The sequence below is a fragment of the Hyla sarda genome, chromosome 10, assembly GCF_029499605.1.
Source record: "Hyla sarda isolate aHylSar1 chromosome 10, aHylSar1.hap1, whole genome shotgun sequence".
NCBI classification, from domain to species: Eukaryota; Metazoa; Chordata; class Amphibia; order Anura; family Hylidae; genus Hyla; species Hyla sarda.
The window spans coordinates 66,984,702-67,012,125 of NC_079198.1; the positions used below are offsets into that span (position 1 = coordinate 66,984,702).

The following is a 27,424-nucleotide window of genomic DNA, read 5'->3' on the forward strand; positions in this document are numbered from 1 at the left end:
GGGTAAAATTTGCAGAAAAGTCGCAGAGGAGGACTCATACCAAGTAGTGTTTTGAAGTAGTGTTTTCCAAGCAAAACCAAAGCAAAAATAAATTACTTCAAAACACACACAATGATAAATGTCCCTCATAGTCCTCTGATATATTTATGAATAATTATTTGGTCTCCCCTTAGCCATCTTTTTTTCTAAACTAAATAACCCCAATTTTGATCGTCTTTCTGGGTACTGTAGTTCTTCCATTCCATGTATTACTCTAGCTGCCTGATTTTCAGGTGTCTTTTACTTTATCATGTGTCTTGGCCTGAAGTAGGATTTCTCTTAAGCTGAACTTTGCCATTATCTGATGTAGTATTTTTCTTTGTAGGGGTCATTGACCTGTTTTAGATTAGTACATTTGCATTTCAAGGAAATTATATCATATTGACATATTAACTAGGAATGTGCGAATCGAATCCGAATTCATTACGAAATTTGCAACAAATTTGAATATCGATTCATTAAGCTCCATTTAGTGCAGTCCAGGCTCCAGGGTATCTAAAATGGTGAACCCCCGCCCGTGCGACTGTACCCTAAAAACACTACACTACACTGACACAAAATAAAATAAAAAGTAAAAAACACTACATATACACATACCCCTACACAGCCCCCCTCCCCTCCCCAATAAAAATGAAAAACGTCTGGTACGCCACTGTTTCCAGAACGGAGCCTCCAGCTGTTGCAAAACAACTACTCCCAGTATTGCCAGATAGCCACTGACTGTCCAGGCATGCTGGGAGTTTTACAACAGCTGGAGGCACCCTGTTTGGGAATCACTGGCGTAGAATTCCCCTATGTCCACCCCTATGCAATCCCTAATTTAGGCCTCAAATGCGCATGGCGCTCTCACTTTGGATCCCTGTCGTATTTCAAGGCAACAGTTTAGGGACACATATGGGGTATCGCCGTACTCGGGAGAAATTGGGCTTCAAATTTTGGGGGATATTTTCTGCTATTACCCTTTTTAAAAATGTAAATTTTTTGGGAAAACAAGCATTTTAGGTAAAAAAAAATAAATTTTTTTTTTACATATACAAAAGTCATGAAACACCTGTGGGGTATAAAGGTTCACTTAACCTCTTGTTACGTTCCCTGAGGGGTCTAGTTTACAAAATGGTATGCCATGTGTTTTTTTTTTTGCTGTCCTGGCACCATAGGGGCTTCCTAAATGCGGCATGCCCCCATAGCAAAATTTGCTTTCAAAAAGCCAAATGTGACTCCTTCTCTTCTGAGACCTGTAGTGCGCCAGCAGAGCACTTTTCACCCCCATATGGGGTGTTTTCTGAATCGGGAGAAATTGGGCTTCAAATTTTGTGGGGTATTTTCTGCTATTACACTTTTTAAAAATGTAAAATTTTTGGGAAACCAAGCATTTTAGGTAAAAAAAAAATCATTTTTTTTTACATATGCAAAAGTCGTGAAACACCTGTGGGGTATTAAGGTTCACTTTACCCCTTGTTACGTTCCCTGATGGGTCTAGTTTCCAAAATGGTATGCCATGTGTTTTTTTTTTGCTGTCCTGGCACCATAGGTGCTTCCTAAATGCGGCATGCCCCCAGAGCAAAATTTGCTTTCAAAAAGCCAAATGTGACTCCTTCTCTTCTGAGACCTGTAGTGCGCCAGCAGAGCAATTTTCACCCCCATATGGGGTGTTTTCTGAATCGGGAGAAATTGGGCTTCAAATTTTGGGGGGGATTTTCTGCTATTACACTTTTTAAAAATGTAAAATTTTTGGGAAATCAAGCATTTTAGGTAAAAAAAAAAAAAAATTTTACATATGCAAAAGTCGTGAAACACCTGTGGGGTATTAAGGTTCACTTTACCCCTTGTTATGTTCCCTGAGGGGTCTAGTTTCCAAAATGGTATGCCATGTGTGTTTTTTTGCTGTCCTGGCACCATAGGGGCTTCCTAAAGGTGACATGCCCCCCAAAAACCATTTGTCGCTCCTTCCCTTCTGAGCCCTCTACTGCGCCCGCCGAACAATTAACATAGACATATGAGGTATGTGCTTACTCGAGAGAAATTGGGTTTCAAATACAAGTAAAAATTTTCTCCTTTTTACCCCTTGCAAAAATTCAAAAATTGGGTCTACAAGAACATGCGAGTGTAAAAAATGAAGATTTTGAATTTTCTCCTTCACTTTGCTGCTATTCCTGTGAAACACCTAAAGGGTTAATACACTTACTGAATGTCATTTTGAATACTTTGGGGGGTGTAGTTTTTATAATGGGGTCTTTTATGGGGTATTTCTAATATGAAGACCCTTCAAATCCACTTCAAACCTGAACTGGTCCATGAAAAATAGCGAGTTTGAAAATTTTGTGAAAAATTTCAAAATTGCTGCTGAACTTTGAAGCCCTCTGGTGTCTTCCAAAATTAAAAACTCATAAATTTTAGAATCATAATCAGAATGATAACTAAAAGCATTCCAGAGTTATAAATGTTTAAAGTGACAGTGGTCAGAATTGCAAAAAATGCTCCGGTCCTTAAGGTGAAAAAGGGCTCGGTCCTTAAGGGGTTAAAGACATTTTTATAATTTATGAAAAGTGAATTGTAAATTTTTTAATATTTCATATAATTTTATTAAATAATTGCTATACATAAAAGCCAGGTAAGAAGTCCAGAATGGAAGGTAACTCTTGTCACTACATTTTCATGGCATGAAGGACATTTCCAAAAGAATCTGCATGTCATACTGAATAACAGCATTATTTCAATAACCCAGCACACTCCCTATGCGTGTTACAGAAAGGTAATGTTTTCTACACCCCTATTAAGGCTCTCTGTAGGCCATAAATAGCCATTTTTGATAGCAGTTCACTAAATTCGGACCAAAATTATTTTTTGGGGAAAATTTGGCGAATTGGCCGAATCAAATTTTTCAAAAATGTGCTCATCTCGAATTTTAACCTTTAGGCTGGAATCATACATCAAGGTCTTGTAATCATTTTTGGTGCAGTTTTTGTGCCAGTTTTTTGAGCTAAGCCCAGCAGTCAATTCAAAAAGAAGCAAAAAACTGATTCCACACCTTCCAACTATTAAAAAAAGGTAAGAGGGTGTAATATGTGGCACACTGCACAAGCAACAAAAGGTTTCTGTTTGTTAAGCCAAGCCTCTAACCCTGCCCATTCCCCACCCAAGCACAGCCAATCATGCCCTAGGCTCTAGAAAGTTAAACAGATTTGGACATTACTTCTATTAAAAAATCTTAATCCTTCCAATAATTATCAGCTGCTGAAGTTGAGTTGTTCTTTTTTGTCTGGCGACAGTGCTCTCAGCTGACATCTCTGCTTGTCTGGGGAACTACAGTAGAAGAATTTTGCTATGGGGATTTGCTTCTACTCTGGACAGCTCCCGAGACACGTGTCATCAGAGAGCACTTAGACAGAAAATAACAACTCAACTTCAGAAGCTCATAAGTACTGGAAGGATTAAGATTTTTTAATAGAAGTGATTTACAAATCTGTTTTACTTTCTGGAGCCAGTTGAGTAATATATATATATATATATATATATATATATATATATATATATATATATAAAAGTTTTTTCCTGGATAACCCCTCTATTTGTATTCTTCTACTATGGCCTCATACAATATCTTTTGCCATTCCCCTGATGTGGCTGTTTTAAACTGGTGAAACATGTAGGGAGGATACAGCAAACAGTGTATAGTATTTTTAACATTTTGAAGTCTTCTAATTCTTGTCCTTACTTACAACTATAGGGACTATGATCTTTCAGTCACAAATAAGCACAGGTGGTTGGAGGTGGTTGGGGGAGGGGGGTGTCATATAAAATTAATGAGCTAATATTTTTACTGAGACCCATGCTACAGAGCATGTAGTTTACATCATATAGGTTTACAACATTTAGTGGCTAAGTTGAATAGACCATACAATAAACACATATACATTAGGTATATAAACTGTGTTATAATCTTGAAAAATCTGACCCGGACTGAGCAAAAGAAAAAGAAAAAATGGCAAAGTGAAAATGTGTGAATGTACCCTTACCCTCCATCTATTTCTATGTCAGCTTGTTGAAACCCTGTGCACAGACACTCCATGTCTACAATGACTACAGCTAATGCTCTCCTGGGTGATGTAATGTCACTTCGAGACTACAGATTATGCAAGTCAAAGATTTACAGCTGTTTGAAAGGGCCGCTGTGTTTGGAGAAGGAACGTTGTAATAGTTTAATAGATATGTTGGGACCTGTTTGAGAAGGTTTGGTATCAAATACAGTTTTTTTCTGATGATTCTATAACTAGACAATTTCCCAAGAAATGTTCTGAAATTAGTATCCTAATAGGGGAAATGGAGAATGTCATAAAGTCTTTCGATATAAAGCATATTTACTTTTTAACCACAAATAAAAACATCCCAAGTAAATGTTTTTCAACGTTGTTAAATATTCTATTTTAGTGTTAGTTTCATCTGTTTCTAGAAAACTTGTGTAGTGTAAAATTTGGCCACCAATTCAACTACTGCAGAAGTTTTCCTCTCGCATTTCCAAATCATTAAAGGGTTATTTCTATCTAAAGAAGTTATTTTTTATTCACAGGATATGGGGTAACAAGTTGGTGGATGGGGGTCAAAGCGCTTGTAACCCAACTGACCCCAAAAAAGGAAGACAAAATCTTCCCCAAATGTATGGTGTACACCCTTGGTGCCAAATTCAGCACTCGGCAATGTTTGTCAGATCCATAAAGAATAAATGGACTGCTGACCTCTCATGAAATCTTCAGCCTAATATGTCCCTGTTGTCAGGATCATGGGGGACTCAGCAGTAGAAACTCCATAGATAACTTTTCAGAAAGTGATGTCATGTCACTAGGATGTGAATATCTCCATAAAAACAAAAGTGCAAGTGTACTTTTTTCCATTCCACCATTCCAACTGTTTTTTTTTTCATGGTAGCGTTACAAAATGGAACTTATTAGGCAAAAACTGGCATGTCATTGAGGTTATGGCTCTTGGAAGGTGCAAAATGCTTTCACTAAAAGTCCCTGCAACGGAAAGGAGTTAAACCACCTTGCGATAGGGGATATCAAGAAACATCAGTATTAGTATAACTAAAAATAAATTGAAAAGAAGTGTTAAGCCAATGTATATGTTCAAAAAAGTCATCACATAGATAGCAAGTGCTCGAGTTAAAGGACTGGGAAACACCTTCCAGACCTGACACAAATTTTACAACAGCTTTGTCTGGCCCACTAACCCACTACCCCTTAGTGTTTTAGTGTTGCTCGCGAATATTCGCAATGCTAATTTTATTCGTGAATATCGCATATTCACAAATTCGCGAATATTCGCGAATATCACACTATATATTCACAATTACGAATATTCATTCTTTTGCATATGCAAATGTTTGTACATGCAAATTTTCGCATATGCAAATTTCTTTATATACAAATTTTCGCATATGCGAAAATAAAACGCAAATATTACGAATATGCAAATTTAGTGAATATATGACGAATATTCGTCCATATATTTGCGAAATATCGCGAATTCGAATATGGCCTATGCCACTCAACACTACTACCCCTGAGCCTGTGGTCACTTGGGGGTGGTGCAAATACCCACCAAAGAGAACACAACAAGGTCTCTCCATGATAAAACCAGAATGGTGCAGCTCACCAAAATCCACGAACTTGAGAATAGTTACTCCATTTACTGGACCATAGCCAGAGGAGAGCAAACTAATGAGTAGAAAGTCAACCCCGGAGATACCTTAGCCGAAAGGCCACATCCTGAGGCTTTCCTCTTTAGAAATCAAACAGAAATAGAAGCAAACATACAACACCTGGTGCTGGTGGCTAGTTTGAGGACATGCAAAGTCAGGCTGTATAATTCGGATTGTGCTGAGGTTTTGTGCCCAGAAAGAGAGGCGATTAAATGTAACCTATTTGAGTAGAAGATAGGCACTTGGGTCACTTGTGTCACCTATCCTAACAATTTGCCAGAGTCAATGAGAGAACCGAAGCCTTTTTGCTAGCAAAAGAGCTAAAATCTAGAAACCTTTCCAGTGGGACAGTGGCTATGTTCTTGTCTGGATCTAGAGCCTGATGTGTGACTTTGTCCTGGAGTAAGCCTAGACCCTGGATTGTTGGAGGCAGCTTCTTCAGAGGCAATCCTAACCAGGCCAGATATTCCTATTTGTGATTGTTGATGTTCCATGCCGGGTCGCCATCAGGGGAGTACAGCCGGTACCCCAGTAAGAGGCCTGATGGGCATTTTATACCATGGGGCAATGTGTGGGGCATACTATTCTATGGGGGCAATGTGAGGGGAATAATATACTGTGGGGACAATGTGGGGGACACAATACTCTATGGGGGCAATGATTTGGGCCTGCTACTCTATGGGGGAAATGTTGCGGCCAAAAATTATAAAGGGGCAGAGAGGGGCATAATACTATACAGGGGCACAGAGGGGACTAATACTATACAGGGACAAAGAGGGGACTAATACTATATGGGGCACTGTATACATGTAGGAGGGTTTTATAGAGGTGAGGATTTTCCTGTAGCGAGAAGCCTGAAATGTTTGTTGGGCAGATTCAGTGGTGACAAGTTGTGGTCAGGAGACGTCTTCATGATGACCCAGGAGAGATGAAGGAGAAAGAGAAAAAGTGAATGACTCCAATCAGAGAAGACGCCCCCTATGAGCATGTAACTGTACTCACTTATACAGTCTGCAGCACCTGTGTACAGCTGGTATCTTTTTCTATATGGTCATTGTATGAGAAGATATTGGTCTTTGTATAGTGGTTTTTATTCAGTAACAATATAGCAGTATCAGTCAGCGGTAATGGTAGTGGTCATGGTGTGGCGGAATCATTTGTCCCTTGTATAGTGGTATTATTGGTAATACTGCTCTTTGTATAGTGGTTTTTAATTCCTAACAATATGATGGTATTATTTTGTCACTGCAGAAGTAATATGTTGTCCTGGTGGTATTATTTTATACCTGAAACTATAATAAAAGTCCAGACTTCAAACTATGTAAGGGGCACCAACATTTTTGATGGCAGCCCTGCTTCCATGTTACATGTGCACAGTTCTTTTTATGCTATTTAATGTGTATAAAGAGGTTTACTGAGTAAGACTCATCATACATCACTATGGGCTACATTAGAAGGGTACATTTCTGCACCAGAAAAGTACACACATGCACACTGTGATGTACCAATAGGTTCCTATGGGAAAAATGTTGCAAAAAGAGTGTCATCATTTTGTTTGAGTATATGATCTTTCTTTTAAGATACAACAGCCCTGCCCATTTTGGTAGAGGAGCCTGGGCCAGGCAGGCATTTCCACTGCGCTATTACATGGTGGTAAGTTACTCTAGCAATATGTTAAAAAGAAACATAAATATTTTGATAAATATATTGTTTATTTAAATAAATACCAATGTATTTACATTATGAAACAATAAATAAAACATTTTAAAATACATATTATAGGACATAAATAAATAGGATAAATAAATAAAATATAGCATACAATAGCCGAAATACAAGAAGCACACCAGTAAAAAGTCATTACAGTAGTGACAGACTGTACACACTCATCTCCCAAAAAATCTTAACTCTCTCATATACAAAATATACTCACACAGGCCACATCATTGTACCATGGCTGCCTTAAAGCATGTTCACACATGGCAGATCGTTTTCACAAGTAAATGGTTCTGTTTCTGTAACATGTGCATGATTTCTGCAAGCTCCACTGAGATGAATGGGAGAGCCACAGAAATGTCTGCATCAGGTTTGCTATGTGTGAATGCATCCTTACACTTTAAACAAGCTCATTATAATTTAGGAACTTTAAGGCTTTTATATGTTCAAGACTTGAGGATAAGTCAATGTGCAGGTTTGTGGGATTTCACAATGAAAGCCACAGGATATGTTCAAAGGAATAATGCATACAATGCATTTATACAGTCCAATGCAAGACTAAAAGTCTTGTAAGATGTGCAATTCCTCTATTCACATACATATAATATAAATAAACCAAAAACACACATGTCAACAGGATACATTACGACATTAAGTAATCTTGTCTATTTACATTTCATGCCATCTTTCCATGCTAAGTCCAAGCTTATTTTGAATGATTATGAAAATGTCAGGAAAGAGAGGCCTTGAGCAAAATGTAAGAAGACATACCAAAAAAAGTCTTCAAGATCACAATTTGGCCATTCTATAAAGAAATGCATCCTGTACAACGAAAGAACAGTCGGCAATTTTCTATAAAATAACCCAATTGACAATATGTAAATTCTGTATTCTCTCTGTGCTGCAGTGAGACTTTGTGTTATGGGGTCTTGCAATGTTGTGGGGGTTTTATGCCTTATCTTGATTATTATTTGACACATCACTGGATATAAATGATAAAAAAATGCTGCACGTAATTGTCTTTTTGCATAACAGTTGTCTATTCTCCAGACTTTAGTGCCATCTTATCTCTTCTCTTAAGTCCTGATTTAATTTGGATATTTGCACTTAAATTAAGGTCAGTGGAGAATCCATAGTTATGCTTTAAGCAATAGTTCCTTCAGAGAGGTGTCTCTTTTAACTAGGAATCCAAACTTGGACTGAAAATGCTGGACCTGTCTATCATGCTTAGAGGATCTTCTATATCTAAGTAGCTTCCAGGATGGTGTTCATAAGAATGATCTACTGCATACAAGGATTCCAAAGGAATAGAGCTCTCCAATGGCATGAAACGGACCATATGTTTGCCAGATTGGTGCCCTCCCCTGGTTAGAGTAAGGGTGAGTGGAGCAGGATGCTTTTCTGAGTAATACAAGTTGTATCCATCTTTTAGTGGCACTTCACGGAAATTGCAGTCATCCTCTTTGTAAACCAACTGTAATAGACATAAAAAATTAGACATTAAACAAAAATAATTTCTACCTAAATATAATTTATTTACCATTGAATAATAATAGTAATATACAGTGCAATGTATTAGTGGCAACCAATAAAAAGAATATAAAAATGGTTTTGCAGAGGGGTGGTCCTCCCAGAGGACATGGTCACAATGCAAAGTATAAGGATGGAACAGAAAATTACAGAGTGTGGCAATCTGATCTAGATAAATGGGTGGTCTTCTCAAAGGGGTGGCTTTTGGGAGAGGTTTCACTCCATTAATATTTTGGTTTATTACTACAGACTAGATAACACATGTATAAGCTATTTTATCATACTATTCCTTCCCTCTAAATAGATGCAACTACAAATGGCCACAAAATGTAAACCTAGTGGAAGCCTTAAAACCCATCAGAATTCTGGAGAGTCATGTCCCCTTTATTGCTCTTCTTGTCCACACTTGTGGCCATGCCACAGGTAATGGGCTGAGCTGCAGTACCATGGACATTGATGGACACTGATGAACCTGGGGTTCCAAAAAAGTATAGACCGATAAAGTTTTAGACTGGTAAACCCCAAATCATTGGAATGCATTACTTTATTTGTGTGAATTTACAGAACATTATCCTGTTATTAAAATTGATAGGAACCACACAACCACAAAAAAAGTTAAAATAACTGTCCAGTAGGCCATTTAATGGTCCATTCTCAAAATGAAAAGTTATCCCCTATCCCCAAGATAGCGGGATCCAGTTACTTTGAACCAAAACCTCATACAGGTCTGACACTTACCGATCCATATAAGTGGTGCTTGGAGTCCATACACAGATAACGTGTAGTTTTCATTCCTCGAATCACCAAAATACTTGGTTTTACTGCTTTGATTTCAAGTAGACCTAAATGACAAATATGGTATTAGTTATGTTATAGGATGGATCAAAATTAGAATTAGATAAAGACATTACAATTACAATATACAGTTTTAGGATTTTAGGTAGTCCATTATTAAAATGGATAATATTAGGCTTATATTAATAATAATGATTCAATAATGGAAAAGGAGAATGTCCTATTGTCCTATCATAACTTTGGAGCTTCTTACATCACGGCTACTGGCCATGGTCCTGAGATTTTGACCACTGCACCTTCAACTATACTACATGCAAATGATGGACAATTTGAGCTAGTCTTAAGGTTGTCTGTTATTTCTGTTGAGTCTATGTATTCTCATGTAGGTCATGGCTTTCATTTCTTTTATGAAAGTTGGGTCCGTCATATCACAGTCCCCAATGACACCACCAATGACACAGAAAGGACCAATTTGATGTGCAATCCGGCCTATTCAGATTCTGTCAGTGTGTTTATATTTTTGACACAAAGCCCAGTGCTGTAGATGGTTCTGTACAATTTTGTCAAATCTGACAGAACTTGCAAATGTACAGAGCGTTGGGCATGCTTTATACATTTCTGGTACTTGCCTGTATTATGCAGTTTACATGGCACACAGGTATGCAGCATTGAGGATTACATGTCCATTTAAGGTTACCATAAAACTACTATTAATCATAAAAGTTCCTGCATATCTTATCCGTTAAAGCTGAACTTTTTATCTACTTCTTGCATGTTATGTAATGTGTCTGATGTAATGCTGATGATATAGCAAATAGAACCATAAATACCCACAATTGTTGTCTATAGTACACATTAAAGGTCACCCAAGCAGAGGTACAATGACCTTTGAAAATTTTCTTTGCTTACTTTAGAGATGTTCGAACTCTAGCACAACTAGGATATCCTATATCTTAATTCTATTTTTTACATTGAAATGCCCATTTATATGTATTTTTTTTTTTTTTTTTTTACTTCAAGTGGATAAGTCTTTTTAACTAGGTTGTATTGATAGATGAGATCATTTTACTGCTAGGATGTTTTACTGAATGTTTTATTTTTGTTAATGTTTTACAGACTTTTTTTTACATGAATAAATGCTTAAATCGCGGAAGGAGGTCAAAGCATGACTGCAGAGTCATCATGAGCGCCAGATTCATTAGTTAATACTTTTCATATAATCTGGTTTGACTGCATTTAACCCAGTTCTCTTGTATCATATACATCGGGGTGCATGAAGCTAAGATAGGAGGAGCTTATTAAAATAACCTTTATAATTAGGAGCTGGTGGTCACTAGGGAAAAAACGTATTCCATTACTCTATAGAACCATTTTTGTTAAAAGGAAATTACTTTTGGTGACAAATATCCAGTGTTTCTTCAACTAGCTTAACATGCGGTAGCCTCCTAGACCCCAGTTATATGTGGGAGTAGGATATTGGGCATAATTACTTTGACATCTGAACTTTTGGGGTTCTTAATAGAAAAAACAATATATATATATATATATATATATATATATATATATATATATATATACACACAAAATCAAGTAGAAGCAGCACACCAGTATTCCAATGAAGACGTGGGTTTATTCACACATCTGTGCAGAAAAAGCTACGTTTCGGCTCGACAATAGAGCCTTTCTTAAGCATGCTTGAGAAAGGCTCTATTGTTGAGCCAAAACGTAGCTTTTTCTGCACAGATGTGTGAATAAACCCACGTCTTCATTGGAATACTGGTGTGCCGCTACTACTTGATTTTGCATACTATTTGGGAATTGGTCGGTTCCCGAAGCTTGGCACCCGGGTTGATCTAGAATCCTTGTGCACGGTGCTCCCCCTGAACTACTATTACTATATATATATATATATATATATATATATATATATAAAATATATAAATGTTTATATAATATAAATATATATAATCTGAATATAGAATTTATCACATAAATATAGATAGCCATATACTTACTATATAGGTTCTTCTCTTTGGTGCCACTGACTTCTCCTTCAGGGGTAATCTGGAGATGTAGATGTGTATGCTCATTATCTGTATAGAGATGTCTTAGTCGTACCTGGTCTGCATAGCCAAGAATGGGACTGTTGTCTCTAATAGGGCTAGCTAGTCCCCTTTTAGAACTAAAAAAAGCTAACACAATAAGATAAAAAAGTCCATTTACTAAAGCACACTGTCCTTTCATTATGTTCATGTAATAGTTCATAATGGTAAAATCTACTCTTAAAAGTATAAATATTACAAAAATATAGATGTTGTATAAAAAAAGTTCAATAATTATCTTTGTAATCCTTCTAAGTTTCTCGTAACAGTAATGAAAAAAAAATATAGAAAATGTCTTTATCCTAAGAATACCTAGTTCTTAGTTTAGTCTCACGTTTATAATGACAAAAATGAAGGAGAGGAGACCTATTTATACTCTGGTCTTTAACCCCTATTACCAGCAATTTGTGAGGTTTCTTTTTTTTTTCAGATTTGCCACCCCTCCAGATCTGAGTCACTGAGCACGAGGAGTTCACTTAAAGCCGCATGTGTTATTTACATTCTTTATAGCCGGGGAAGCACGTTACAGTAAACATTTTTTCATGTTTCCGACCAGAGATTACCAGTGCTGGGGTTAAAAAAAAAGTGATGCAACATTGAATGGTGATATAAACTGTTTGGGAAGAAGTAAAGGCGGAGGGATCAGTACTTCACCCATTAACCCTTGCCCTGTAGAAAAAGTTTCTCAACTGTCCTCAGTGCAGCATTCTTTTTAAGAATTTACAGGAGAGGAAAAGTCACTTTTTCCTTTAATATTTTATTAAAGTTATTTAGTTTAGTTATTTATTTAGTTATAACTAGATCACAGTACATTCTCCTCCATGATCTCTACTGAAGGGCAGTAAGTTGGCATTTGTTATGATGGCACCTTAAGCAGGCGCACGTTACAGCACCATATATCCTCCCTGTTTTTTTTTCTGGAGCACAGCTGTATATTTTAGGGTATGTTCACACTACGTAATTCCTGAGGAATTCCGTGAGCGGAATTCCGCAAACGGAATTACGCGCTGAGAACATAAACATCAGTGTGAATGGGTTTCCGCGAGACCCATTCACACTGCGGAATTTCAGCGGCAGACAATTCCGCCACAGAAATTGTTCCGCGCAAAGAAAGAACATGTTTATTACTTGCACGGAAGTCTGCGAACACTGCATAGTCGTCAATGGTGACGGCGCAGTGCAGCACGGTCCTACAAGGCCAGAATGGAATCTCTGCTCACGGAATTCTACAAACGGAGATTCCGTTCACAATCCGTAGTGTTAACATACCATTACTGTAATACTGTAGATTATGCAGAGAAAATATGAACTATCATAACAAGCACCTAAAAGTTAAAAAGAAAAAAATATCACCAGAAAGAAGCTAGCATGATATTCTTCTCTCCCATGATTCTATTCTCTCCTATTTTGCAATCCAAAGGATGAAAAAAAATAAGTCCTTTATTTTTGCTCCTGGAGACATTCATCTTGTTTTTTTATTAAAGGGGTTATATAGGTTGTGTGTGGTATTGCACTTGTCTCTATTCACTTCAATGGAACTGAGCAAAACCAGACCCAACCTGCAAACAAATGTGATGCAGTGTTTTGAAACTTGGTTTTTCTAATTCTGGATATAATCTCTTTGAAAAGGTTATCCAGGGATATAAATACAAAGCTAATTTCTTCCAAAAACTGCACCACCTCTTTCCTCAGGTTGTGTGTTATTGCAGCTTACTTCCATTTAGGTGAATATGGTCAAGTTGTAATACCACACACAACCTAAGGACAATGGTGGAGCTTTGAAAGAAATTAGCTCTGTGTTTCTATTCCTGGATAACCCCTTTAACCCCTTAAAAGGGGTACTCCACCCCTATCCAAAGGATAGGGGATAAGATGTCAGATCGCCGGGTCCCACTGCTGGGGACCCCCAGGATCTCGGCTGCGGCACCCCGCTATCATTACAGCAAAGAGCAAACTCGCTCTGTGCGTAATGACGGGCAATACAGGGGCCAGAGCATCGTTACGTCACGGCTCCGCCCCCTCATGACACGGCTCCGCCCCCCTGCATTGCCGGCCATTACGCACAGAGTGAGCATATATATCCCTTTATCCAGAGGAAACCTCATGATATCAAAATAGGCAATATCTAATCATAGACATAATATGGAATGCTAAATACACTCCACCCCTTTCTAACCCACTACACATCATATGAATCCAAGAATGGGAAATTCTATCTAAGGAAATAACATAGAAGAAATGTGATATCCTTCTGCCCCATTCTGGACTATCTTATCCCCTATTCAATGAAGGCTCCCCCACGCCCCCACGTGACTTAACGCTACGCCCGCTTGATTCATGTCTATGGGAGGGGACGTAATGTCTGTCACGCCCCCTTCCATAGAGATAAATTGAGGGGCCGTGACAACACGAGGGGGTGTGGCATGATGTCACGTCTCCAATCCCGAGACTGGAGCAGCAGCCCAGCACAGAATGTGGGTGCTGCATGGAGATTGCGGGGGGGGGGGGGGGGGGGTCCCGCGATCAGACATCTTATCCCCTATCCTAGGGAATAAGATATCTATGGCTGGAATACCCCTTTAAACAAACTCCTTGTCATAAATCTGGAGTGACATGAGAGGTGCAAGGCAGAATCTGGAAGAAATTGTGTATTTTCATGAACTTGATTAAACTTACTTGGGCCTACTAGTATACATACAAAATGGCTGACAGGTTTTGATCAGGCTTTTGATTCATTTTTGGAATGAAACCCCTGACAATACATATGATGAATGACATTTTATATATTAAAAATCTACAGTGGAAACACATTGAAAATGCTACTGAATGCTGCTTGGTTTAATATCAATAAAACATTTTGAGTCATAGGACATTCATGTTAATTTGCTTATCTTTATGTGGGCTGTACACAATGATATCAAAGTGAATTTATAAATGGAAAGTAACCCCAATGGAATATTTACTAGGTGACTCACAAACGGTGAATATAAAATAATCCTTCTCAATGTTTCAAGACATAAAGGTGAAGTGTTATGGTAGCGATCTCTGAGACGTTATCTTACAACTGCAGTTAACACCAAGGTTTTCCTTGTTCATAAAGCAATAACTTCTTATTACACAAATGATTATTTAGAATATTGGATTCACACATGGAATTTATCTATAATCTGATTGGGAAATTCCATTGTGAACCCAGGTGGGGACAAGGTACTGTAAATAAATAACTGTCCAACCACATGACACAGTAGCCAAAAGCTTTTCCTTTTCCTTTATGCCACCCTTGAACCAGAAAGAAAACACACCTATGGTTACTAGTTGTCTCACTCATACTTAAACTTTATAACCATATCATATGTGGGCATATGGAATTAGATCTTTATTCAAGCAGTATGTAGACATTACAGTGATGGCCCCGACATACAATAATTTCAACATGCGATGGCCTCTCAGAGGCCATCGCATGTTGAAGGCAGCATCAACATATGATGCTTTTGTATGTCGGGGCCATCGCATAAATGGCTATCCGGCTGTGCAGACTGCTTCAGCTGCCACCGGATAGCCGTTTACGGTGCCACATGTGGTCCGCTGACGATCATCTTCGGAATTCGGGATCGTCCTCTTCGGGATCCCCTGCATCGTCGGCGCTCTTCTTCGTCATCATCACATCACTGCGCACGCTGTCCCGTCATCCAATAGGAGCAGCATGCGTAACGATGTGATGGCGGCGACGGAGAGGGAGGATGGCGGGGAAGCAGAGGCCTTGCCGGAGCGTTGGGGACACCCCGGGGACGTGGCGATAGCGATGGAGGGTGACATCCAGGGCAGCGGTGATGAGCGGTGACAGTCCGGAGCGGCGGGGACACGTGAGTACAACCTCCAATACCAGTAGTCTTCAACCTGCGGAACTCCAGATGTTGCAAAACTACAACTCCCAGCATGCTGGGTGTTTTAGTTTTGCAACATCTGTAGGTCCGCAGGTTGGAGACCACTGTCCTATACTTTACATATAGGTACAAGACAAGGCTTCAGTATAGGGTGCAGGAGTACATCGGCGCTGAACGGACCCAGGACACAGCAGGTAAGAAGGTAAAATCCAATTTATTTGATGCAACGGGTTTCCCTGCGCAAGCGCAGATTCATCAGGCATGATGAATCTGCGCTTGCACAGGGAAACGCGTTGCATCAAATAAATTGGATTTTACCTTCTTACCTGCTGTGTCCTGGGTCCGTTCAGCGCCGATGTACTTCTGCACCCTATACTGAAGCCTTGTCTTATACCTATATGTTGTGGAATCCACACCAGGAGGGCCGCAGACGGACCATTGTATCCAAGCGATTTCCATTGTTGTGTATGAGGCTACACAACCACCCAGGGTGAGCAGTTTAAAATTAGCTTTTACTCTCCCCTCCCCCCATCTCCGGTGGTATTACCCTATGGAGCGTCTTCTCTCCTGTTTTTAGAACTATACTTTACATTGCACGGATCCCTCAACATACGATGGTTTCAACAAACAATGGTCCATTTGGAACGGATTACCATCGTATGTTGAGGGACCACTGTATTTCAATCAAGAAACACTAACAAATTGCCTGCACAATAATACTCAGAAATCACAAATATAAAAAAGCATCACACACCAACTAATACCGTATATTGTCCTATTTGGCAGATTCAACCTCCAACAGTCATTCTTAAAGCTACATCTCTGATATCTTATGGGAGAAATAATTACACCTGTGAAATGATGGTCGGGGTTTGCACAGCTAATGGGAATTAAATCCTTTGACTTCATTATTGAAGAATTTTGCATTCATATAGTTCTCACTCAACCTCTGGTTTAATGAAGAATTCCTAGACGATTCTTTACTGTTGGGGTCAGGTGCTTCTGGGGATGGTGTTGCCAGTTCTTCTAGTATGATGAACTTATCTGAAAAGCACCGTCACACTCATTGCTTGCCTACAGTGAACTCATGCTTAAAGGGGTACTCCGGTGGAAAACTTTTTCTTTTTTAAATCAACTGGGGCCAGAAAGTTAAACAGATTTGTAAATTACTTCTATTAAAAAATCTTAATCCTCCCTGTACTTATTAGCTGCTGAATACTACAGAGGAAATTCTTTTCTTTTTGGAACACAGAGCTCTCTGCTGACCTCACGAGCACAGTGCTCTCTGCTGACATCTCTGTCCATTTTAAGAACTGTCCAGAGTAGGAGAAAATCCCCATAGCAAACATATGCTGCTCTGGACAGTTCCTAAAATGGACAGAGATGTCAGCAGAGAGCACTGTGTTCAAAAAGGAAAATCATTTCCTCTGTAGTATTCAGCAGCTAATAAGTACTGGAAGGATTAAATTTTTTTTTATAGAAGTAATTTACAAATCTGTTTAACTTTCTGGCACCAGTTGATTTAAAAAAAAAAATTCTTCCACGGGAGTACCCCTTTAAGGGGTATTCCAGGAGTTTTTTATTTGACTATGCTACAGGGGCTGTAAAGTTAGTGTAGTTGATAATATAGTGTGTGTACCTATGTTTGATGGCTGGTCAGGCAATTCTTATGTGATCTTTTCCTCACTGTTTATTTTTATCAGCATATAAATTAAGTGTTGTCTCAGGTTTTCCCAGGTTCCAGTGCAGCCTGAGATATTACATCACTAGTCAGATGTGCAAATGGAGCCTGTGTTCTCCCCTGGGTGGAACGACCACTGGGTGGGGGTGGGGGTGGGGGTGGGGGGGGAGAATCATTCTCCACAAGGCTGTAGGGAACACACCTGTGCGTGGGGTGGCTTCAATGTGTGGGATGGAGAAAATATGACCTCACACTTACAAACAAGGTATCCTGGGACTTGTAGTTGAAGGGTAGGAACTTGAGCAGGAAATTGCCATTTTACAAAAAGATACCAGCAGTGTTATGGTGAACTCACAACACAGTCATTTAGCCTGAAGACAAGCATAGATCCTTCCTAAGCATGTCCATTGCTGTCTGGAAGGTAAGTACTAAAATCACTTTATGGTGGATAACCCCTTTAAGCCTCTCTGTTCTGTGCTCTGTGGCTATGCCTTACTGTGAATCTAACTGCACTGCTCCTATGATGATGCTATCAAGACCCGCTATGTAAGAACCCCCTTCTTCAGTACATGAACAATAAGTACATTCAAGTACACAGTGGCTTGTTCCTGACTGAGTAATTTTTTCTGCCATATCCCCTGACCTTCTGCCTGATCCTTGTCTTACAGAAACTCTACCTGCCCTGACCACAGCTTGTCTGACTTTGAATTCAGTCTTCTAGCCTGGTACCTCATATTAGACTCCACACCATTGAACAGTCTGCCCCTGCTAATGGAGCCTACTATCAGGGATAGCAACCTGAGGATTTCATAATGGAAAGTTCCCACCTCTTTGTTGGTGTTAAGGGCTAAGAATCACATAGTCTCAAGTAAAGAGTTAAGTGGAAGGAGATAAAGTACAGAGGACAGCAGCCATTCTCCTTCGCCTCCTCTCCATTCAGAAACTGTCATTACCCAGGATGAAGAAAATGACAGTCATTGGTCAGGAGATTGTAAATCTTGAGCACTACATTAAACATAAGCCAAGATGACAAAAGCCAAACCTGGCATGTCAGCCTTTGTCTGATTTTAAAGTTTTACACAAATGAAGATTTTTGGGCACTCTACATTAATTTCCAGATATGTCAGGTTGGGACTACTCACTCTTTGAGGATGGGATTGACCACATCAGAGGAGGATAAACAAAATAAGCATGGAGGAAGATGGTTTATTGCCATGGACAAACAGCATATAAATAATTACTTAGACAGCTTTTGCTTAGAAATAGTTATGTGCCTTATGGGAGAACCATTTGCTGACTACACTGTTGTTGTATGTTTAGCTGTTGTATTAAAAAAAAAGGAAAAATAGCAACCTGGATTATTGAATGTGAAAACAGGAGAGCTGTTTAACATATAGGAGAGTTTAGAAGTAAAGGTTAGGACTTTCCCCAAAAGTAGGGATTGGATATCTGTCTTATGCAGACACTGAAACTTCTAAAAGCACAGACTACTATAATATTAGATTTTCATCCCAGTTGTTGTTAAGAATTGTGAAGTCATTCCCCTATGTTTTATACCACATTGAAATGCCCAATCCAACCATACTATTTCCACGTGCAAATTCCCTTCCTCCTAGTTATCACATAGGATGCCCAAGGTTATCCCTGTAGTAGTCCCTTTTGCCTCTTTACGTTTACAAAATCCCCCATAGGGTAAACAAAAGTATTAAAACCTAACATTTATTCGATACCACTAAAATGCCACAGGTTAAAAGCAATAGTAGTGTTTAGGGTACAAAGGCAAGATGCTTTGAGTCAGTAAACCAGAGGCCATGCAATAGAAAATTTATAAATTAATGCTCGCATACCTCCAGTATGCTTCAGAAAGTGTAGTCAGTTTATTCCAACGTGTTTCCCCTGCAATGTGGCAACAGGTTCATCAGGGAAAACTTTTACGGAATCATAATAAAGTGTATCAGAAAATGTGCATCCAAATGTGTCAAAATTCTTTATTCTTTATGATTACACCAGTAAAAAGATGCCAGATACTATGGAAGTGAATACAAATCAATATTCAGTGAATGAGGGGAATATCAAATTAATTTTACCCTCTCAAATAATAAATCCTAGTAAGCAAAAGTAAATCCATTGGGATAATATACAACCTTATTCCGAGTAGCCTCGTCATATGGATTGTTTTCATTATGGGGATTAATCCAGTCTTTTGAAGACAAGTTTATATTCCAATTTGACAAATTTATCCAGAAGGTGCACTTGCACACAGTCCCGTAGGAAACTGAATCTTTATGTTTGTATTTTATGAAGTTACAATAGTCTGTTGATTTTCAAGGCAGGGGATTAAAATGCATTCCTACTTATAAACAGTGTGGAGGAGAAGGAAACTGAGAGGTTCAATACCCAGCCTAACAATGTGCAGATCATTTTCACAGTTTTGACCCAACTGTAGTTCTGAATGTGTCCACTAGATTGTAAGCATGCTCTGTGACCTGTGGAGAGGTCTATCTCCAGAGGAGGGGAGTCTGAACTGCTATTGTCTTTACCTATGTACTGGTGTCACCTTTCACTGTAATTCTGTACAGATCACTTTCTTCTCTTTCTCATCACAGACAGGGCAAAAAGTCTCAGCTAAGGATTAAAGATTCGTGGTCAGAATGAATACTGCAAGGTTTTTGGATTATCTAAAAATATGTTTAAAGAGTTCCTGTCATGATCATAACAGATTTTTAAATCTTCCCAGTTCCCTCCCCCATCATGATAAAACCCCCTGCCTTTATTTTTATTATTTTTTAGTTTTCTACCTTGTAATTGTGTTGTATATTCTTCTCAGTCTCAGTTTGCTCCATAGGCCGCACCCATCCCCCTCAGCTCTGAACTCTAGGACTAGGTTCACAAGGCAGAATTTCCTTGCCGGATTTCACATAGGAATCCCGCACAGATATTCTGCAGCAGCTGAGTCCCATTGAATTCAACAGTATTCTGTTGCTCTGTGCACACAATGGAATTTCTGTGACAGAAATTCCAATTTTCGTGTCCACACAGAGAATGAACAGGTTCATTCCTTGTGCAGAGAGTGCATGGAATGCATAGTCGTCTATGAGATGGCGCATTCCTGTGCGGTCCTAGCACCGGCAAATAAGCAGGCACCTGCACTCTCTGGAATGTCCGCACAGAGATTCTCCACGAGGACATTCCAGTGTGTGAACATAGCCTGACTAAACTCTACAGCAGTGTTTCCCAACCAGGGTTCCCCCAGCTGTTACAAAACAACAACTTCCAGCCTTTGGCTGTGTAGGCTTGCTGGTAATTGTAGTTTTGAAACAGCTGGAGGCACTCTGGTTGGAAACCCTGCTCTACAGTCTAGCTCAGCTCAAAGGGAAAGGGAGCTGAAATATTTAGCTGTATACACTGTACACCTCTATACGTCTGCATTTCTTGACTTTTGTCCCTGCCAGGCTGCTGCAAGAGACAATCTCTAAGTAGGACTGCTGGCAGAACCAGGAGGAGGACCCCTGGTGAGCAAACATTTAGGGGTTAATTTAACACATAAAGTTACAACATTTTATTAAGAAGTAAATTAGACAAGTAATTCAAATAGGCTAATCTATAATATATCAAATTTCATTGATTGTGACAGGTACCATTTAATATAAAAACTTAATTTAAACAATAGGTAATTTTCTGGTGACACATTCCCTGTAAAGGAATAATACATGTTTTCTTACTTCTTCCATGTAAGTCAAGGGTATATATGTTATTTTTTGTCCTTGCAAAGTGAACTTGTTAGAGTTAGGCTGGGGTCACACTGGGTTTTGGTCTCCATTTCACTGTCTTTGTTACAGTACGTTTAATTTATTTGCATACACAAAGTCAACTACACTATTGTGTACACCCAAAACAAGTATATGTTACAATCTGTTTTTTTGTTTTGTATAATGAGAAATAGTTTGAATGAGGATGGAATATGGATCTGTCCACATATGATTCAATTGGCTGTAGACTATAATGACTATAGAGTGATAATTCCCAGCACCAAGTGATTCTCTTCTTGAGACATCCTAGTTGATCTTTTTGTGTGGGAACCTCTTAGTTGTATAAAACTTGGGCTAAGCAGACCCTCTTCTGGCGTGACAAGCACTTGCTTGAAAGAAATATGTGATTTACTGTGTGACATTTAAAAAGTTGGCAATTTCACTGAAAGGAAGAACGTACAGCATGACATCAATACTTTGTTTAATCTAAAAGAATAACTTTTGTCTCTATCATAATAGTCATCTACTTGAAAAACTTATGAGAATATCATAATACTGTAAATTCCCTTCTGCAATGATCTTCCAAAATATAATTCCTGAGTAAAATATGTGAAGAGAAAAAAAACACAGAAGTGGCGCCTTGATGGTGCCTTTACCTTTCTAGTTATAGGAGGTAAGGGGGGGGGGGGGGGGGATTTAGCAGGGAAGGATAGGGAGATTTTCTGCTCACCTTTCAGAGTTGTGCTGCATAACAGGCACAACTCTGCGATGCGTATAGGCTGGTATGCGGCAAGGTTCCGGGGCCGCTGACTGCTGGATCTGCTGGCTGATGTTCTTGCTTGTCTCCGGTGCTGCGGGGTGTCACCTGGTGCCGGTGATGTGGAGCGCTGCTTTTGTGGAGTAGACACCGTCCTCTGGTGTACTTCAGATGTTCAGATGTGATCCGCTTGGCAGAGTCGGCAGATGCGGTCAGCTGGATGATCCCCTCGATGTGTGCTGGTACCTTGCGGCCAGTGCGCGGTGGAGATCGGGGTGAGCAGTCGGGTGCCACTATCCTTTAAGTCCCGATGATGTGGCGAGGAAAATAGTCTTGGGTTGGTGATCGGGAGCAGCTTTCTGCCGAGACCGCTGGCAGGCGGTGGCAACAGTACAGGAGCAGGTTGCGGGAGATCCCACACGGGGATTTATCCCAGAAAAAACCTCGGCGTGTGAAAGCACTTCTCCGTTGCAAAAAATAAGGTTGCTGGAAACTTCTTGGATAAGAAGGGGGGGATTTATTGATGGTTGGGTTTACAGAAATAAAGAACACAAAAAGTAAAAAATAGAAAATAAAAAAATATAAAGCATAAAGCAAACAGGATTGGACAACGCGTTTCAAAAGGGTATCCCTTTCTTCTTCAGGTCTGCTGGCTTAATGTAACAAGTGTGCTTATATACACAGTGTGAGGGGTGTGGTCACAGGGGGCTGGGCTGTGATGTCCGTCCCTCCAGGCTTCTGGGGGGAGTGTCTGGCGACTAGAACTGAGGTCCCTTTAACATAACTGAAATCTCTCCATTATAACCAATAGACTAGTGTCGGTCTATGGTAGATGCTGTGGGCTGGGAAACAAGCTAAGCAGTACTTGTGATGGTTTGAGGCTGTATGGGAGATGTCTGAGAGCTACCTAAATAGAGGTATATTCTTTAATTGAAAATTACACTTAGGGTTAAAGGTTAATTGGTATGTGGCTCCTGTGTAGTAATGGTTACATTTATAACATTGTGGTGAGCATGATTGACAAGTGAGGAAGTAATTCATAAACAATGTTACATGGTAATCGATAGTGGAAGGATATGGTTGACATTATAACATTGCAACAGATGTATGAGTATGATGGACATGACTGGGATGTAGTCAATAAAGTTTTGGTTTGAACTATTGTGGTAAGTGCTGTTGGTTAACAAAGAGCTGCAGAGGCTAGGTTAGCCCTTTTAGGCTGTGCTAAAAGGGCTGGAAATGGATGGCAGGAGAAAAATGATTTTTTTGCATGGATTCAGGTTTCCTTTTTATATGATCAGTTCTGTGGCATCATTAAGCCCATATGGCTGCAAAGTTTCAAGGCGGTAGATCCAGAACATCTCTCGTTTTTTTAGAGTGGAAAATCTATAATTTTGGTGTGGTGGGATATGGTCTATGGGGCAGATTTTAATTGTTTTTTTTTCTTCTCTATGCATTTCTGAGCAGTGTTTGGAGAGACTGTGCAGAGCGAAGTTCCATTTGATGTTATTCCTGTGTTGGTTTAGTCTGATGTGGAGTTCTTGGGTGGTCCGAGCGACATACTGTTTGTTGCAAGTGCAGGGGATTAAGTAGATAACGAAACTAGATTTGCAAGTGAGTGGATATTTGATGTTATGTTTTTCATTGGTTCTTAGATTTAAGAAGGTGGTTTGCTTGTGGTCAATTGTGGCACAGCAGAGGCACCTTTTGGTTCCACATCTGGAAGCACCTTTGGTTTTTGTACTGGAGTGGTTGGGGTGGCAATTGGTATGTCGCTTGAGTCTGCTGGGGGCGATTACATTTTTGATGTTTGGTGCTCTCCTGAAAGTTACTCCTGGATTGCTCGGTAGGGATTTTTGTAGGATGGGGTCATTTTGAAGGATGTGCCAATGTTTTTGGAGTATGGTTCTGATTGCATTGTGAGATGAGTTGTAGGTAGTGATAAAGTTCAGTTTGATTTGGTTGTCTGGGTTTTCTGTGTTTTTCTTTGGTTGTAAGCAGTCATCTTGCGTTAGGGTTTTGGTCTTGTTGTAGGCTTCGTTCAGAATTTGTTATGGGTATCCTTTTGAGAGAAAATGTTTTTGTAGAATCTTCGCTTGGGATTTGAAGGTGTGATCTGAGGTACAGTTTTTCCGGATACGTTTGTACTGGTTGAGTAGGATATTGAGTTTCCACTTTTTGTAGTCTCCACTGTTGTAAGGGAGGTAGCTGTTGGAATCAACTTTTTTGAAATGTGTTGCGGTGATGATGCTGTTGTTCGTATGAGAGATTTCGAGGTCCAGAAAGTCTATGGTTTCTGCAGATATGTTTGATGTGAGTATGATCCCCCAGTCGTTTTTATTGATGCTGTTGATGAGTTCTTGGATGAGTTGGGGAGGTCCATTCCATAGCATGAACAGATCATCTATATATCGACGGTACAGTACCGTGTGTTGTTGGAAGAGTGGATGTGATGTTATGAAGGTTTTCTCAAAGGTGCCCATCACTAGATTTGCATACGACGGTGCCACCCGAGTCCCCATCGCGGTGCCCCGCGTCTGGTGGTAGGTGGCACCATCGTATGTGAAGAAGTTGTTGTTTAGGATGATGTCCAGACATTTGAGCAAAAGGTACATTGTTGTTGTGGAATGTTGGGGTCCTCTTCTAGAGTGCTTCTGACGCAATCCAGTCCTATGTTGTGTTTGATGTTGGAGTATAATGCTGTGACATTCATTGTGACAAAAATGAGGTTGTTGTGCCAGGGGATTGGGCGTAGTAGATTAATGAGGTCGTCTGAGCTTTTCAGATAGCTTGGGAGAGATTGGACATAGTCCTGTAGTATCAGATCCAGATAGTGAGAGATTTGGGATGTGTGGCTATTGATGCCGGAGATGATTGGTCTCCCTGGGGGCTGTGTTTGGTTTTTGTGGATCTTGGGTAAGTGGTAGTAGAATGGAACGGAGGGATTGTCGATGTAGAGGAATTTCTTTTCTGCTTTGGTGATTACGTTGTCAGTAAATGCTTTATTGAGTGTTTCTTTGATCATTTCTTGTAATTGAGGGTATGGGTTATGGGTGAGCTTTTGGTAGTAGTCCTTATCTTGTAGGATTTTCAGAGCTTCTGCATGATAGTCCTCATAATCTTGTAGAACTATACCTCCTCCTTTGTCGGCGGATCTTATGACCAGGTTTGTGTTGTCTTTAAGTTTTTTCAGAGCTTCTTTCTCTTTCCTAGTTAGGGATCCGTTTTTAATTTTTTTTGCTGTGGTTGATAGGAAGTTTTTTGAGGTCTTGTGCCACAAGGTCATGAAAGGTTTTGATTAGATGTCCTTGGCTGTGGATGGGGTAAAATTGAGATTTATTTTTAACAGGAGGATGCTTTCCTTCAAGGGGATTTGCTTCCTTGGATTCAGTTTTTTTTAAACCATTCTTGGTTGGGTAACGAGAAATGTCTCTGCAAGGTGAGTTTCCTTGTAAATTTGTGCAAGTCCAGGAATAAAGTGAAATCGTCTGGTTTATTGACTGGGCAATAGGATAGCCCTTTCTTTAGAAGAGATAGTTCATATGGATTGAGAGTTTGTTTGGATAAATTGAAGATTTTTATGGTTGTTTCCGTATCTTTGTTGTTGTCTTTGTCCTCATGAGTTATTGGGATAGTGTTTTCTTTTCTCTTTTTCGTTTGTTTTCCTCCTCTTGTTCCCCTCCTATGTTTTTTCTTTTCATTGGGGTTATAGGTAGAAAAAATTGCTCTATTTTCTTCTTGGAGGTTGGTTTCTGGCTGAGTTCTAAAAAATGTTCTGAGGAGGAAGTGCTCGGAATTGAGGTAGTGGTGTTTTTGCACGGTTGGAGGAATGTGACAACATTCCGGTTGTTATTGCCAGTGTTGTCAATAGTGAGAATGTCTTGATCTTTCTTTGGAGGTGTCTTGATTGGAGTGAGAGAGATGAGTGGTTCGGTGCTGGCGACCTCTTGGTGGTGGTAGTCCTCATGTGTAGATAAATTCGCCAGTTGGGATATAGATGGAGAGGTTTCTTGGGAGGGAATGCTCTGATGAGTGGTGATGGGTGATGAAGGTTTTGGTTGAGAGGCTGGTGATTTATGGATGTGTTTCTTCAGGGCTTCTATAGTTTGCATGATGTCGTTGATTTTGGCTTGTCTCGGGGTAAGAGTTGTGGGTGGGGGGTTGGTTGAGGCGTGATTTGGGTGTTTTTTGTTAGGTGTGTTGTTTGTTAGGTGCTATTCCACATTCCGGATATGGCAGTGCCACGCCATCTTGGGGTTGACTTTCCTCAAAGTGGAGAGTCACACCGCACCAGCGCTCCTGTCGGCCCTGAACGCACAGATGCACCAGTGGCTGACTCCGCACTAACTGGAGATTGGCAAGGTGGTTTGTGACAACGGAACAAATTTGTTGGCGGCATTGAGGTTGGGCAAGTTGACACAAGTGCCGTGCATGGCACATGTGTGTAATCTGATTGTACAACGCTTTGTGCTCAAGTACCCAGGCTTACAGGATGTCCTGAAGCAGTCCAGGAAGGTGTGTGGCCATTTCAGGCATTCCTACATGGCCATGGCGCACTTGTCAGATATCCAGCGGCGAAACAACATGCCAGTGAGGCGCTTGATTTACGACAGCCCGACACGTTGGAATTCAACACTCCTAATGTTCGACCGCCTGCTTCAACAAGAAAAAGCGATCAACGAATATTTGTATGAGCGGGGTGCTAGGACATCATCTGCGGAGCTTGGAATTTTTTTGCCACGTTACTGGAGGCTCATGAGCAATGCCTGTAGGCTCATGCGTCCTTTTGAGGAGGTGACAAACCTGGTCAGTCGCACCGAAGGCACCATCAGCGACATCATACCGTTTGTTTTCTTCCTGGAGCGTGCCCTGCGAAGAGTGCTGGATCAGGCAGTAGATGAGCGTGAAGAGGAAGAGTTGTGGACACCATCACCACCAGAAACAGCTTTATCAGCATCGCTTGCTAGACCTGCGGCAATGCTGGAAGAGGATTGGGAGGAAGAGGAGTCAGAGGAGGAATGTGGCTTTGAAGAGGAGGAGGAAGACCAACCACAGCAGGAATCCCAGGGGGCTCCTTGTCACCTAGCTGGTTACGGTGGTGTTGTATGTGGCTGGGGGGTAGAAGATTATACCTTCCCTGACATCACTGAGGACGAGGAACGGGACATGAGTAGCTCGGCATCCGTCCTTGTGCAAATGGGGACTTTCATGCTGTCGTGCCTGTTGAGGGACCCTCGTATAAAAAGGATGAAGGAGAACGACCTGTACTGGGTGTCCTCGCTACTAGACCCCCGGTATAAACATGAAGTGCCTGACATGTTACCGCATTACAGCAAGGCAGAAAGGATTCAGCAGGTCCAAAATAAATTAAGAAGTATGCTGTACACAGCGTATAAGGGTCATGTCACAGCACAACAGGGATCTAACAGGGGAAGAGGTGAAAGCAATCCTCCTCCCACAAACACGCCGGCAATTA

General features: G+C 40.2%; 1 protein-coding gene and 1 pseudogene across 1 annotated transcript; one reads left to right on the forward strand and one right to left on the reverse strand.

Moving 5' to 3' along the window:
• Positions 1–8,630: 8,630 nt before the first annotated feature.
• On the reverse strand, positions 8,631–12,040 carry FGF21 (fibroblast growth factor 21). The gene is made up of 3 exons (XM_056541709.1): positions 11,791–12,040; positions 9,719–9,822; positions 8,631–8,924 (listed from the first exon to the last, which is right to left on the reverse strand). The coding sequence occupies exons 1-3, from the start codon at positions 12,038–12,040 to the stop codon at positions 8,631–8,633; spliced, it is 648 nt and encodes a 215-aa protein (XP_056397684.1).
• Position 12,041: 1 nt separating this feature from the next.
• LOC130293208 (eukaryotic translation initiation factor 4E-like) lies at positions 12,042–19,384 on the forward strand (annotated as a pseudogene).
• Positions 19,385–27,424: the final 8,040 nt, after the last annotated feature.

Excerpts from the sequence above, each read along its gene's own strand:
- FGF21 (XM_056541709.1), bottom strand. The coding sequence starts at position 12,040 with ATGAACTATTACATGAACATAATGAAAGGACAGTGTGCTTTAGTAAAT. Across the intron at positions 9,823-11,790 it reads CAAAGAGAAGAACCTATATA|GTCTACTTGAAATCAAAGCA; the intron begins GTAAGTATATGG and ends TTTGTCATTTAG. Across the intron at positions 8,925-9,718 it reads AGCACCACTTATATGGATCG|TTGGTTTACAAAGAGGATGA; the intron begins GTAAGTGTCAGA and ends TGTCTATTACAG.